Source organism: Parasteatoda tepidariorum, chromosome 2 (assembly GCF_043381705.1).
Source record: "Parasteatoda tepidariorum isolate YZ-2023 chromosome 2, CAS_Ptep_4.0, whole genome shotgun sequence".
Taxonomy (NCBI): domain Eukaryota; kingdom Metazoa; phylum Arthropoda; class Arachnida; order Araneae; family Theridiidae; genus Parasteatoda; species Parasteatoda tepidariorum.
This window is the reverse complement of record NC_092205.1, coordinates 73,362,161-73,377,483: the sequence shown is the minus strand read 5'-3', so window position 1 is coordinate 73,377,483 and position 15,323 is coordinate 73,362,161. Positions and strand designations below refer to the sequence as shown.

The 15,323-nt window shown below is 27.3% G+C and overlaps 2 protein-coding genes across 2 annotated transcripts in view; both read right to left on the bottom strand.

The window, feature by feature from the left end:
* The window catches only part of LOC107444247 (protein unc-13 homolog B), a 541,472-nt gene that overhangs the window by 508,524 nt on the left and 17,625 nt on the right, over nucleotides 1–15,323 (bottom strand). Inside the window, exons 6-9 of the mRNA XM_043038846.2 lie at nucleotides 13,384–13,448; nucleotides 9,501–9,549; nucleotides 4,125–4,290; nucleotides 1,707–1,865 (exon numbers count right to left, since the gene is read on the bottom strand). Of these exons, the coding sequence (XP_042894780.1) occupies nucleotides 1,707–1,865; nucleotides 4,125–4,290; nucleotides 9,501–9,549; nucleotides 13,384–13,448 (439 nt within the window). The remainder of the gene's footprint in view (nucleotides 1–1,706; nucleotides 1,866–4,124; nucleotides 4,291–9,500; nucleotides 9,550–13,383; nucleotides 13,449–15,323) is intronic.
* On the bottom strand, nucleotides 5,251–9,089 carry LOC139425017 (histone-lysine N-methyltransferase SETMAR-like). Its single transcript, XM_071177754.1, has 2 exons — nucleotides 8,853–9,089; nucleotides 5,251–8,074 (listed from the first exon to the last, which is right to left on the bottom strand). The coding sequence occupies exon 2, from the start codon at nucleotides 7,983–7,985 to the stop codon at nucleotides 7,248–7,250; it is 738 nt and encodes a 245-aa protein (XP_071033855.1). The 5' UTR covers nucleotides 7,986–8,074; nucleotides 8,853–9,089; the 3' UTR covers nucleotides 5,251–7,247.

The window sequence follows — 15,323 nt, the reverse complement described above, 5'->3', positions numbered from 1 at the left end:
TTTTTTTAATTTTTTTTTTTTTTTTTTTTTTTTTAAAAAAATATGCCCTAACATTAATTTAAATACTTTTATTTATTTCCTAATTTATTTTCTTTTTTTATGTACTTATTTATATATCTATTTATTTTCCTGTTTACTTTTCATTTAGTACTAAAGTAAATGAAATAAGAATTTCAAAATAATATTTTCGTCAGAAAATTATAACGATAATTCAAAAAGATGTTTCAGCTATAAAGGAAGCATATTATTTATGTAGATAGACATAAACACTTGTTATCTGAAGTTTCCATGAACAAAAATAAAACAAATGAATATGAAAATCAGTTCATAAATATTAATTGCTAGATTTTAGAATGTAACACAGTTAGTGAGGAGGTTACTTTGAGTGGAATTAATATTCTCTGTGCTAGGGATATAAAAAATATTCGGCATATTAGCCGAATGTTTGACCAAATATTAGACAAATTAGTTTTTTAAAAAATATTTTTTAGTTTTTATATATTATATTTATTTTTTAAATATTTAGACAGTTTATTTTAGACAGTTTAGACAGATTAAATAAAGAATAATCTAAAACAGTATTTTTTACTATACATTATTAGAAAGAGTTTTTACACATATTTGTTTAAGTTCTAAAATTCATGTTCCTGCAAATTTATGTTCTGGAAAAGGGGACTGAAGAATTGGAACTAGAATACTTAATATTGAACCATGTGTTTTGTACTGCTTTTTTTTTAAATATATATATATTCAGGCAAAAGAAATTGGCCCTTTTTATCAACACTTTTTGTTAGAAGAATTGAGAATGCCCCTCCCCCCGACGTTTTAGTTGTTTTTATTATAGTGCTGCATTTTAAGGGAGCTTTCTTCATAAACTATTCTTTCTTTTGACATTTTGATAGACTATTTACTTTTCTTCTTGTACGGTAAGACAGATAATCAGTAACAAAGAAAGCTATGACTTTCAACATTAATTATATTTTAAGAAATAAAAACAATTTTTTTTTGGTTGCTTTTTTTCATTAATTTTTCTTTTTATAAGCATTTATATTAAAACACAACATTTTTTAAAGAGCGTTTTTATTAAATGTCATTCTGGTTACTTTTTGCCACATGGTTACTTTTTTTAAAAAATGTGAAAGTTAATTTGCTAATATGAATAATATACCAAAGTCTTGATTAATTTTTAATGACTAATTTTATTTATTCATAAAAAAAATATTTATTAATGATTTTTAAGTAAAAAGTGTTATTGTTTGCCTGGAATTTGCCGAATACCATGAATACATTACAATTCCCTACACTGGGCCAAGCAATAAATATTTGACAGAAACACTTAACCTCCCAAAACAGTAATATAATTAATAAAATAGCATTACCTGGATTAAGGATTAAAGTCTAATATAAGATTTTAAAAATAAGTAGCAATAATAGAAGATTTAAGTGGATAACAGCCAATGTAACAGCAGAAAAATGTAAACAATGTCGTTTTTGATAATTTATTCAATAATAATAAGAACTATTGAATCACCAAAAAAATGTGTTTTATCCATCTTAAATTACTGGAATTATTTATTCTGGATTGGATTAAATCAGATTTAGAGGATGGACAGCTCTAGAGAGCAGGGCATTATTCTGGATAATATTCTTTGAAATTTAAATATTTTAGATTAATTTCAAAAATGTATAATAAAGTAAAAAAATACCGGTCAGTGCTGTGCGAATTCATACGATGATTTGGTCGACTATTATAATACAAAGGATCTTCAGTTAAAGAATTTCTATCCATATAGTCAATTCGATCCCTAGAATTAACAGGAGCATTTTCGTACTCTGTTTCATAACTATTACCATGTTCAATATACCTGAAACACAAAACAGCAAAATAAATCAATCCAATAAAGGATTTGCTTCAAAAAATATATATGACTTTTTTTCCTGAAAATCAGTTATTTAAACCCATAATTTTGAACTACATTGATTTTTATTTTGCTTAAAAACCAAAGTAAGTTTGAATCCAGAAGCATTTTTTCTGAAATTTACGTCAACAAAATTCTTAAAATAATTTTCTTCGATAAGAAATTAGATAAGTGGTTATTATTTCTTACAATAATTTAAGAAAAGGCATTAATTTTAGGGAGTATCATACATTCTGGGCAAATAAATATAAAAACTTAACTTGCAGCATTTTAAAATACAATATGAACGCAATAAAATAAAATACAAGACGAACAATGCTCTTGATCCAGTAAAAAAATTCTAAATCATGAGTGCAAAAAAAGAAAAGAAAAAAAATATTAATTCGTAGCTAAAAACAAATTCCTAACTAATTTTAACAAAGCAATGCTTTCAGTTAATAAAAATTAGGTATCTAACAGAAAATTTTTAATAAAGCAACATTTATTTCTAGATTAATATAAACATAAAAGAACTCTTTAAAATAATACTTCATAGGTGAGAAATAAAAGAAAATATAAAAAATAATACACTGGTTTGGGGCTGAAATTTTTGATAAACAACATGCATCAAGATAACTGTGAAAACTACATATTTTAACTCAATACACCAAAAAAGGAGACTAACGTGTCCCAAAAAGAGTGAATACGATTTTTGCGACAAGAAAAGTATGATAGACAAATTTATTGCATTATTTGAAAGGTAAGTAATATAACCAACTAATGCCCATACTTTATGACTACTTAGTACTAAGTACAAAATTTTAGGGTACAATTTACTCGTCATTCATTTAAAGGAGAAGTCAAGCTGTTTTAAACTATTGTGTATTAACATCAAGCAATCAATGGTTTAAATAATTTCTTTGAAACTTTTCAAAACAAAATTATTAAATCTTGGTCCCAATATTGGAACGAACCGTTCAGCAAGGACATTTTAATGAATGTTAAAATAACATTGCATCGATTCAATAGCAAAAAGGATTTTATCAATGCTGTAATGGAAAAGAGGTAGTACTAAAGAGCATAGACTGTAACGTGAGTTTTTCTTCTTCTTTTCTTTGTATGAAAAAATAATTTCCATATTTTAATTTAAATGGTCATTAATTCAACATATAAGATTTGAACAATAACATTAAAGCATACTTTTCATGCAAACAAGTTGTAAAATGTTTAAAAATTAAACTTTTAAAGCTGTAATTACAATAATTTATAATGAATATTTAATAGCTCTTTTCTATGGCTAGTACAATAAATGTACCAGAATAACATCTTTAGCATGCTAAGTGCTGTATTTAAGAAGTTAAGTAACATAGATTATTTAAAGCAATTTTAAAAATAGTCAATGCAATTTCAAAAATTGTATTTTTTCTCTGAAAAACAAATTAAAAGACAGAAGTTTGACAAGAAATTTAAGCAAAAATAAAAGCTTTGCTAATATTATTCTAGAATTTTTAACTGTATTCTTTGCATTTCCCAAACATGAACTATAAAAAAATTTCTTTTACAACACGCTTTACAGTTTTATTTTGCATTACAACATGCCTGATAGTTTTTTTTTTTTAACAGAGTGCATAGCCAAATTATTCAACAAAAAATAAGCACCTTTTAAGCACTTTTCAAGCACTCAAAAATATTTTTAAGCACTTTAAAAAAATATCATAACTAGGCAGGGTTAGAAAGTTTTTGGCAATTAATGGTGTCATCTTGTTTTAATCGTCAGGTCAAAAAAAAAACTTTTGGCATTGTTTTTGACAATTGTGTCAAAAATCATGAAATTTTGAATCACGTAAACCGAATGGCGTTTTCATACGGACTGACAATACCCCGAAATAGATTGGGATTGTATTAATTGTGAAAAGGTTGAATAGAACAATGTGAACTGTGTCTTTTTGCATAATTCAAAGCGAAAATCAACACAGCAAAAGGAAAAATCGCATTTTGAAAAGGGGAAAATTAAGCACTTTTTAAAAATACCCAATGAAAAAAGCACATTTAAGGGCTATTAAGAAATGAAAATCGAAAATAAGCACTTTTAAGCACTTTTTAAAAATGCTACACACCCTGTTTAACATTTAGACTGAAATAATTAATGTTAAGTTCCAATAATTAAAGGTAAAAACAATATTGGTACATTTCCTTTAAAGAAAAATGAAGCGTTAATAAACATACTTATCCCTGTCTCTGGGAAAGGAATACTCGGAAGCCCTGCGGGTGATCTCTGCAGCTCCGCCATATTGGGAGGCCGAACTGTTAGGATGGTGGACGGAGGCACTTGGGTGTTGAACCGTGGGGTAGCTGACATCACTGGTGTAATCGCTATCTTCAGAGACGCCAGCTTAGGGAAAAACAAAATTTATCTCATAGCTTTAGAAATATAAATAAAATTCTAGTACAAAAAATACATAATTTTGTTGTTTTCACTACATATCATCCCTCATAAATACTTATGAAAATGTTTATCAAAATAAATTTAAATTCTAAAAACTGATTATAGCTTGCAAAAATTTTGTATAAAATAATTTAATTGACATAGTTCGGATGTGNTAATACTCTTATTTAAACTGTGCATGGAATAAGCATTTTATGAGGTATTACAGCTTAGGTATTATTAGCTTTTACGGCATGTTATATATACCTAACAGGAGTTTTTACCCTTTTTTTTTCTACTTTTTTACAAAATAATCTATAAAAAATATTCTAATTGATATATCAACAAATGAATGCACAAAATTGTTAAGATAACTATTGCACGCACTATGAAAAAAACTTTTCTTGAAAATATGTTAAAATAAAAAAGCCTTAGGAATTTAAAAATTTAAAATTTTTTCGACTTTTTTTAAAATTTAAAAAAAATTAAGCAGTTTAATCATTTTTTGAAGATAAATTATTGATTATAACTTAAATGAGCATCCTCAAAATGAATGATTATACCTTTATTTTAAAAAATTGTTGCAAAGGTACTGTGACCCCTTAACTTTCAAAAAATGGCAGCACATGATAGTACTACTATAAAAGAATGGCTACCGTTTTTTAATAGAAATAAATGTTAAGAATAATACTTAATAAAAAATACTCAACAGATATTGCAAATAATTTCCATTTTGTTTTAACACAATTTATTTTCTATGATGACCATTTTTTAAACAAGAAAAATTATGATTATTGGTCCAGGATGTTTTCCTAACAATATAACAAGATCTATTTTGTAGGCTTTCAATTTATTCTTAATTTCGTTTCTTATGTATGCATTAAAACAAATTTAAAATTTAACTCAAAAATTAATAACAATTCAATGTTTTTTTTTCTTCTTTTTGTAAAAAAAAATATGCACAGTTGCAAAAGAGACAACCAGAAGATTGGAAACAATTATCAAATTAATTATGATCGTTTAATTAAAAGAAAAACTATAAAAACTAGGTATTAACACAGGATATATAAGAAGAAATATAAAAGGACACATGAAAATACATAAAAACAGTTTAAAACACTGTATAATTAATTTTGCTATGTATCTATAACACAACTGAAATCCGGTAAAAATATATTTAATTATTTCGAGAACAAAATTAAAATGTCTTTTATTCAGAGATAAATTAGTGATTTTAAGTAAACATTTATTATAATATAAAAACACGCTGAGACATTTAAAGAAAATCAGTACTATTTTATAATTTTCTAAGTTCTTTGTATCTAGAATTCATATTTTTCAAACAGAACAAAAAGAAAAAATAGTTGACATAAAATTGTCTCAAGCAGGCTAATTTGTACAATATTAATCACGTTTACAAGTCATTAATGACATGCTATTGATGTTTTTATTTAAATAAAATAATCCTCTTTTCCTTCCAGAAAAAAAAATCTAATCAGGTAAAACTAATAATTCCAGCAGAAGTTAATTTCTCTTTACACGACATTAACTCACTTAATAATCTTGAAAGATAGATAAATTTTAAATACGGAAAGTTTATTATTCAAGCTTTGCTGTATTATTGGATAAAAAAAACTTTTATAAAAATGTTTAAGATAATTAGAAACATTTAAGATAAATAAAAAACTGACTAACAGCTATTAAAAAAAACTATAGTAGTAAAGAATAAAAAAAAGGAGAAATAGAAAAAAAACATAGTCTTAATTTTTAAAACAAATCTTTAATGCTGAAAATAATATTTTTCGGAAAATTTTTTTGGAAAAATGCTAAAAGACATAATGACTATCAGAAAGGCTTTTAAAAATGTAATGTTATCACAACACGGATAAAAAAAAAAAAGATTACATACAAAAGTAAAACAAAACAAAAATCAATCTTAATTTTTGAAAGAAAATTTGAAAGCTAAACATTTGTTTCCTAATTTCTGTTTTTTCATGCAAGAGTAAAGTTTAATCTAGATAGAAACCAAAACAGAAATCGTTCTAAATTTTTTAATTAAAGAGTAAATGCTAAAAAATCTCAATTTAATTTTTTCACATTTTTAAAACCAGTGATCATAAAAGAATAAGGTTCATTAGATAAGCTCTTTAAAAAGTGCTGTCACGATACAAAAAGTCTATCAAAAACGCTTTGTTAAAATGCTGCACTATAACACAGAAAAGTCAGCAAAAAAGAAACAAATAATAAAAAAGTTCTCAATTTATAAAACAAAGTGTTGAAAAAACGTCAAAATTGACTTGCCTGAATAAAATTTTTAAAAAAAATCACCAATACAAAATTCATGGTTCAGTATAAAGTAATCTAGGTTCAATTTTTCAAATTTCACCTTTCCATTTGTCTTTCAGAACATAAATTAACAAGTTTTAGAATTTAACTATTATGTGTGAAATCAATTTCTAATAATATATAGTAGAAAATACACTTTTATATTACTCTATATTGGATCTATTCAAACTTCCTCCCAAAGAAAATTTAGTAAATAAATACTTTTCCAAACATCAGGTTAGAGGGAAAGTTCTGTCGTATTTTAAAGAAAATATTTGAATTCATTTATAAAAATATGTGTTCAATATTAATCAATTATATATGCTCTGTTATTTGTTACAACATGTTGCCATCTTTCAGGTAACCTGCGAATTCCTGTTTCGTAGAAGTTCTCGTCCTTGGAGTTAAAACAGTCAACAACTGACTTAGAAACACTTTCAAAAGATTAGAATTTTTTTCCCGTTAGAGAATTTTGCAGAGATCTGAACAGGTAATAATCAGATGGTGCAATGTCAGATGAATACGGTGGGTGACTAAGGATTTTCCATCCTAACGCATTCAGTTTTTGTAGTGTCACCATTGCAGTATGCGGGCGAACATTAGTCCTGGTGGAACACTATTCCTATTCTGGACGCTAATGCTGGCCTTTTTTCTTTGATAGCTGCATTCAATTTATCCAGCTGATTGCAGTACAGATCCGCGTTGATGGTTTTTCCCTGTTTCAGCAACTCGTAGTACACTGAACCTTTCCTGTCCCACCACAAACAAAGCAGTACTTTTCGTTGATGGATACTTGGTTTTGGAACTGTTGCTAATGATGCTCCTGGTTTGCAGTAAGATTTTTTTATCTTAATATTCTCGTAAAGAATCCACTTTTCATCTCCAGTAACCAGCCTGTCCAAAAACGGCTGAGCATTGTGTCTAATCAGATGTTTTGAACACATTCTTACACGATCAGAAAAATTCTTTTCCCTTAATTCATGTGGAACCCAAACACTTAACTTTAACACAAACCCAAGAGATTTAATGTGATCTCCAACAGTTGTATAATAAATGCCAAACTCTTCTGCAATTTCTCGACTTGGTAAATGTGGATTATTTTCCAACATGGATCGCAAAACGTCATTATCTATCTTGGATGGTCGTCCAGATCGATCACTTTCTTTGAGGCTCAGATCACCGGAACGAAATTTACTGAACCATCTTTGACAAGTATGAACATGTACAACATCTTTTCCAAATACCACACATAAATTTTTACATGCAGAAGATGCGTTGCTTCCTTTTTGGAATTCATATAAAATGCAGTGTCGTAAATGTACTTTATCTACTGACATGTTTTTCACTTTAAATATCACAACTAAATGATGAATTGAAAAGGGCACCTTTTATATTATACAGCAGCTAAAAAAACAAAAAAATCAGACTGACTCACTAGCTAGATGCAGGGTATCTGCTACACTTTAGATTTTCAAATTCATGACTTTTCATGATTTTCCATGACTAATTTCAAGAATTTTTCATGACTTAACGAAGTTACTATTTTTTCTAACAAAAACGGAACAATACATTTAAAAAAGCATTATAATAACATTAATTGAAATGATAGGTATAACCAANATCTTAATATTCTCGTAAAGAATCCACTTTTCATCTCCAGTAACCAGCCTGTCCAAAACCGGCTGCACATTGTGTCTAATCAGATGTGATGAACACATTCTTACACGATCATAAAAATTCTTTTCCCTTAATTCATGTGGAACCCAAACACTTTGCTTTAACACAAACCCAAGAGATTTAATGTGATCTCCAACAGTTGTATGATGAATGCCAAACTCTTCTGCAATTTCTCGACTTGGTAATGTGGATTATTTTTCAACATGGATCCCAAAACATCATTATCTATCTTGGATGGTCGTCCAGATCGATCACTTTCTTTGAGGCTCATATCCCCGGAACGAAATTTACTAAACCATCTTTGACAAGTACGAACATTTACAATATCTTTTCCAAANTGGCAGGATGAAATTGGGGGGAGGGGGATTCCATTTTAAAAATTAGATTTTTCGGAGACCTTAATCCATGGCTTTCCATGATTTTCTTTAAAAAACAGTAAAAATCATGACATTTCATGACAAATTTTGTTCAATACTAAAATTCATGACTTTCCATGATTTCTCATGACTTTCCAGGTGCGCGGATACCCTGTAGATGTTCTTTTTATTTACAAGAAAAATCACCTGTCTATTTAAAATAAGACAGAACTTTCACTCCAACCCAATACTTTGCCGAATATTTGGCCAATTACTCGGCCAACCGTATATTCGGCAAGTAGTCCGAATACAGAATAGTGGCCGAATATTCGTTACATCCTAATAGGAAGAGAGTCCTATAATTCTTATTATAGAAATATTTTAATCAGGTACCATATATACAACACATTGTGAATTGATTTTTCACAATTCGCAGAGAAATACAAAACAATTTCAAAGTAACAAAATAACTTAAAATTTAAATGCCTCTCTTTCAATTTTTTCTTTACAGATGAATTGCCTTCTATTAGTAATTTTGGTAATGAGAAATATATGACAAGGAAAAACTTAATTTAAAATATAATTCATAAAAAATTTGGAAAAGAAATTAAATGCACAAAATAAATTTTAGTTTACAACAGTGCATTTAACAAATCACTAATTCAAAAGTTTTCTTTGGCAGCAAAAATATTAGTAATGGAAGTGTTACAAATAAATTATGTGCACAGTATTTAAAATAACAATTTGTAATATCTTAAAGTTTTCAGTCAAAATCTTTTTTTAAATCAGAACACATATAAAAGAAAATCAGATACTTACAATTAAGTGAAAAATTATGTCTTCTATCTTGTTCCCTTAAGCTTGAAATCTTTAAAAATAAAAAAAAATTTTAATAATTAGTATGAAGATAAGCAGAAGGAAAAAACTTTTGAACTTTTTTAATCTCTTTTAGTAATACAGAGAATTTCAATCATCTATTATATTATTTAATACTATAAAAATAAAATAATTATCTCGAACTGTTTGATTTCAATTACATAAAATGGTGTTGTTCTTTGTAAAAATATTCCTGAACACATCTCAGGAACAAGGGAGAAAAACTTAGAGGTCACACTCTTTCTTTGTTTGAATACAAAGTGAGTTTTAATATAAATAATAAACTTAATTTTTACAGGACTCATTTGAGGATTTATAAATAACTTTTAAATTGCACACATTTAATTTGACAATTTTGATCTGAAGAAAATTTTTTTCAAACTGTGAAATTAAGCATCAGTTGTATGCTTGCAAGAGAAAATTATCAAATTTTGATATAGTTTCTCTATAAAAACTTTTGACAACTGTAACCATAATTTGCTAATGACAACATTCTTTTCTCTTCTCAGAGCAAATTATGGAATGCTAAATCTTTTTTTCGATATAATAGTGAATATTTATCAAATAAATGCATTAGTACGCTTTTTACTTAAGACATCCTGCTTTTTCCGTCATTAAAATGTGCAGAACAGTTATAACTGTCATTTGTCTATATATCTCCAAAAATGGGATATCAAACACAGCAATTTTTGGAAACAAGTTAATGAAGTTTCATATTTAAAACCTATTTTATTAAACATATTTTAAAAAATGAAGAAAAAAAACATTTAATATTTCAGTTTATAAAGCATGGATTGCCAATATGTAACAGGTGTGTGACACAGTGGAATGGCACAGAGTCAACGATGGTGGGCATAGATGTGCAAAAAAATTTTTAAATATTTTCGCTTCTGAAATTCTGTTAAAATTCACAATATACGCCTTTGAACTCATAAAATAATACCTATCATGTTATCAGTTCTACTTATAAGCTTTTGAATTCATATCACTGGATTTGATTTAATTCATTATGGGACAATCTTTAAAAATGTTTATTAACAATTGAAACAAGTTTGTACTTTAATTTCATTCATTTTTTTATAACTACACTACTCTGATTGATGTAGAAAAAAAATGTGTTGTTAGTGTATAAATCGCATATGAATCAAAAATTTTCATCTGCCGTTTTACTATAAATATACTGTTTATATTAATCTATTGACTTTTTTTAAAAAAAATTTGGAAGTAATAGACAAAATTATTATTATTTTTCTTTTTATAATGTGGCACACTATCCAAAAAATTTGGCTACCCTTGCTCTAAAGAAAATGTACTCTTAGAAATTTTGTTTTTTCAAAATTTTGTTCAAATTGCCCATTTTAAGTTATATTTCCATGCAAATAAATAATAAACCTTTCAAACATTCAAGACTCCTTCATGTGTAAATACCATGAAAAGATGACTTTCTTTCAAAGTTTATAGCACAGATAAAATGTAATCAAGGTTCCCAGTTAATTTCAGAAAAAAATTTCGACTTTTCCAGGTATTTAAAGAAATTTTTTAAATCCAGACCAAATTTTATCTTATAAATACTAACATACTAAGACAAAGAAATTTTGAAAAATGGTTAATATCAAGGCTAAAGGAAAGAAGAAAAAAATTCAAAACTTAACACTTCCCAAGAAAAAGAAATGAAGTACAGATTGGTTATAATGTACATACAGCTTAATATATTACTTATAATGTATATAATGCTGGTTATAATGAATAGTCTACTTGTTAAAACTATTCATTATAGCAGTTTTTTTAATTTAGAAATTATTGTGGTCTATGAAAGCAAAAAACTGCAAATAATAAGCAATATTTAAAAAAAAAAAATCTAAATCAAAATTAATACAGTACAAATTTATTGTAATTATTTTAACATAGTATGTTTAAATCGATTCAAGTTGTTCTTTCAAATAGATGAAAACACTTTTAAAGCGGAAAGGGGAAAAAATCTTAACACCATATAAAGATTTCTAGCACTTCCTCTTGTAATTTTTATCCAATAAACTTAGCAATAGATTTCACAAAATAACAACAGATTAAACAAGCCAGAAAGAAATGTGTAACATCTACCAGAATACAGTCTACAGAATTTACCAGCAAATATTTTTATTTTATCTGTCTTGTTAGCAAAATTTGCAACTACACTGAAGTGGTTTGATTGTTTGATGTCGCAATAAATTAAACTGGGGGGCTATTGATAATGGTAAGGATTCATTTTTTGGAACTTGCAAATAAAAAATTCAAGTTTACTACATGCAGTAAAGTTAAATCTAACAAAATATCATGTTTATCACTTGCTACTAGAGTTTTATCTACTAGACTTAGTTCCCCTTTCACTTAGTTTGCTACTAGTGTTGATTCAAGAAGCCTAAGAAAAAGTTAAATCTCATTATTGGCATTACATTAAACAAAATACAACCTTGAAATTTTACTATACTTTCTATCAATGATGTTAAAGAAAGAACATTCTAAAACTAGATAAATAATATAAATATACAAAATAACTTAATATTAAGTAAAGGGGAGTCTGCTGTGTTTGCTTATAAATGATTTCTGATTTGCTGTTTTTATAGATATATGTACATACAGGGATCGTTAAATAAGCCCAAAAGAACAAAAACAAGAAGTTTGCTGTATTGAAAAAAGTTTGCTTTTAAAGCTCTTAGACTGTCATTTCTCAATAGATTGTTGTTAAAGTAACTTTATGAGTCACTTGTGTTCATTGTCATAGTTGGTTGAGGGGGAAAAAAATTTAGTTTCTTTTATTTAATAAGAGAAATAATGAAATCCTTGCAATTATTAAACATGATTGTTTTAAAAAAGTAACATTTAAAAAGATCAAAGTGGAATGTGATAAAGTTCATAGCACACCTGCTCCTGTGCTCATGAATGTTTAGAATTGAGACAGCTGTATATCCACTAATGATAAAAAATCTTTTGGGACATTTATGGAATTGACTTCCTCAGAAATGGACAAAATCTTTTTTTTTACACTAATGTAACGGCAATGGTGCACACATTTAATTACATAATTTGCACAGTTAGTAATTAAATTAATACAGCTAACCTTATTCACTAGATTTAGTTTCTGATGTCACAAATTTTTAAATATGAAAAAATGGTTCGAAGACAAATGATTCACATTTAACGAGAACTGAGAAGGCCATTACCCAAATAGATTTTGAGAACCTTCTAAAATTTGTATTTTATGAGGCTTAATAAAGTTAAACACAAGGGGGAAAAAATTAATGAAAAATTTAAAAAAATTGATCCAAATTGACTTGTTTTTTTTTACCTTTTCCTAAAAAACACTATACAGAAGTTTCTATTATTGGAGATACGGAACAGAGATTTCTATTGTTACTCTAAACACAGCGGCACGGCAGCCCATAGAGGGCCAAGGCCTACTGTGCCCATCTCAGTTTTCTTGAGTTCTGTTTCACCTGGGCTCTGGGGGTGCAGGAGCAGATGTTCCGGTTAGGTAGTCAGCCGAACGCAAAACCCCTAGTGTTTAGTCCCCAAGCATGCTTGGTACTCATTTATCGACCCACTGAAGGGATGAAAGGCTGAGTCAACCTTGCACGGCCCGCGGATCGAACCCAAGACCTGTTGCACAGGAGCGCAAAGCACTACCACTCAGCCATTGAGCGTCGATTTCTATTGTTGGGTGTACATAAATTAACATACATATTAAAAGAAAAAACATTAGACTAAAATCCTTATGGAAATCATTGGCCTAAAACAGCCCAAAGATAAATAAATATTCAAAAGTAAAAAGAACAAAACAACTGCATACCTCTTCACCCAGTATTTGGTTCAAGAGGTCCAGCTTTTTCATGAGCTCCTCCCCCTCTAAGTCATCTAGATTTAAAAGGGGAAAAAAATTAAATAATTGCATTTATAAAATCTTAAAATGGATAATTTGTTACACAATATTTCCAAAGTATCTCCTAAATGAAGTAAAAAATTAATAGAATATTTTTTCTTTAAAAAATGTGAGAAAAGGAGTGAAAATTGGCTGGCTAATTGTTAAAAAAAATTCAACTATAGAGAAAAAGTACAATTTCATATGGAAATACAGCAATTTAATACATGCAACGATATATTGATAATACTATACTGGAATATGATACATGATTTAATGCTCATCCAACCTTAAATTTTAAAAAAAGAAGGAAAAAAATATAAGATTACTTAGCTTACATGAGTTATAAAACAATTTTTATGCGTTTTTGTAATTTAGCTTAAAACTAAGAAAAAGTCTTTTAAAATTAATGATAATAAATTTATACAATTAATATTAAATGTGATACACTACACGGTACAATTATACTGTTCATACTTCACTAAATATAATTTACTTTAGTACAAATAAGTTTACGTATTACGGAAAAATATTTACAGAAAGTAAAGTGCATTCCTCATGTCATCAAATTTGACGGAGTAAACATACACAATCAACAATATATAGTTCATTTTAATAATTGCACACTTAAAGTTAGACATTTAGCACATTGAATTAACATCTCTTTTAATATAAATCAATTTTTTCTTATAAACAAAGGTCTTTTCTTTAACTTACAATATAGTATGATATTCTAAATTTTTAATTTGTATAAACATTTAAAATAAAAAATATAAAACATATGTTTCCTAGAAAACTTTTGATTTATAAACATTTTGATACTACAGGTTGTATTTCTGCAGATCATAAAAACCTACTACCACTATACCTAGAATAGATACAGGGACGATACAGGGATAATACAGCAAAAACAGAAAATGTCTCAGCAGAAAAGGCAAAATAATTGATGTTTCTAACTTTCTTTTAGTAAAAATTTAGAATTTTTTCTATGGAATTTTTCTATGGAATTTTTTCTATTATTTATGAATTTTTTCTATTATTATTGAAAACTCTTAGAAATAAATTGATTGAATAAGAAACTACGGTGTTTGATTTTAAAATCACACTGATTTTTAAAATGTGCGAATACAAATCAAGTTATTTCATTCATAAATCATGCTAAAACGAATCAAGTTATTTTTTAATTATTCAAATACAAACAATAATGTTTGATTTTTAAACCGTGAGAATAGGAATCTCAAAAGTTACATTTTAAAATTTTGTGAATATGTATCTCGATGTTTGATTTTAAAATCATGTGAATACGAATCCACATGTATAATTTTTGAAACACATGAACACAAACTATAACAGTGGATTTTATATCACATGAATACAAATCCCAGTGCTTGATATATAAAATCGCGAGAATAAGAAGTACCTTTTAAACTAAGCAAATACATATGACAATGTTTGATTTTAAAACAGCGTGAAAACAAATCTCCATGTTCAATTTTAAAATCTTGCAAATACAAATTCCGATGCATTTTTATATTACGCAAATACAAAGTGTAATGTGTGATTTTTAAAAGTGTGAATTAAAGAAAACAAATACCAACTTAAAGAATACAACTTTTAAATAGTTATCTCCCTCTCGTTTTTTTTTTTTTTTTTTTTTTTTTTTTTTTNTTTTTTTTTTTAAGGATACAAGAGATGTACTAATACAAAGAACACAACATGTGAGGGTAAATTTTAACCATGGCACCAGAATGCTCTGTCACTAACTCAATCAACATAAAGAAAAAAAATTTAAATCTTATTCCTCCCCCACTGACCTAATAAAATAAGTTCACTTAAAATTTAACAGATGAAACAGTTGCTACAATTAAAAT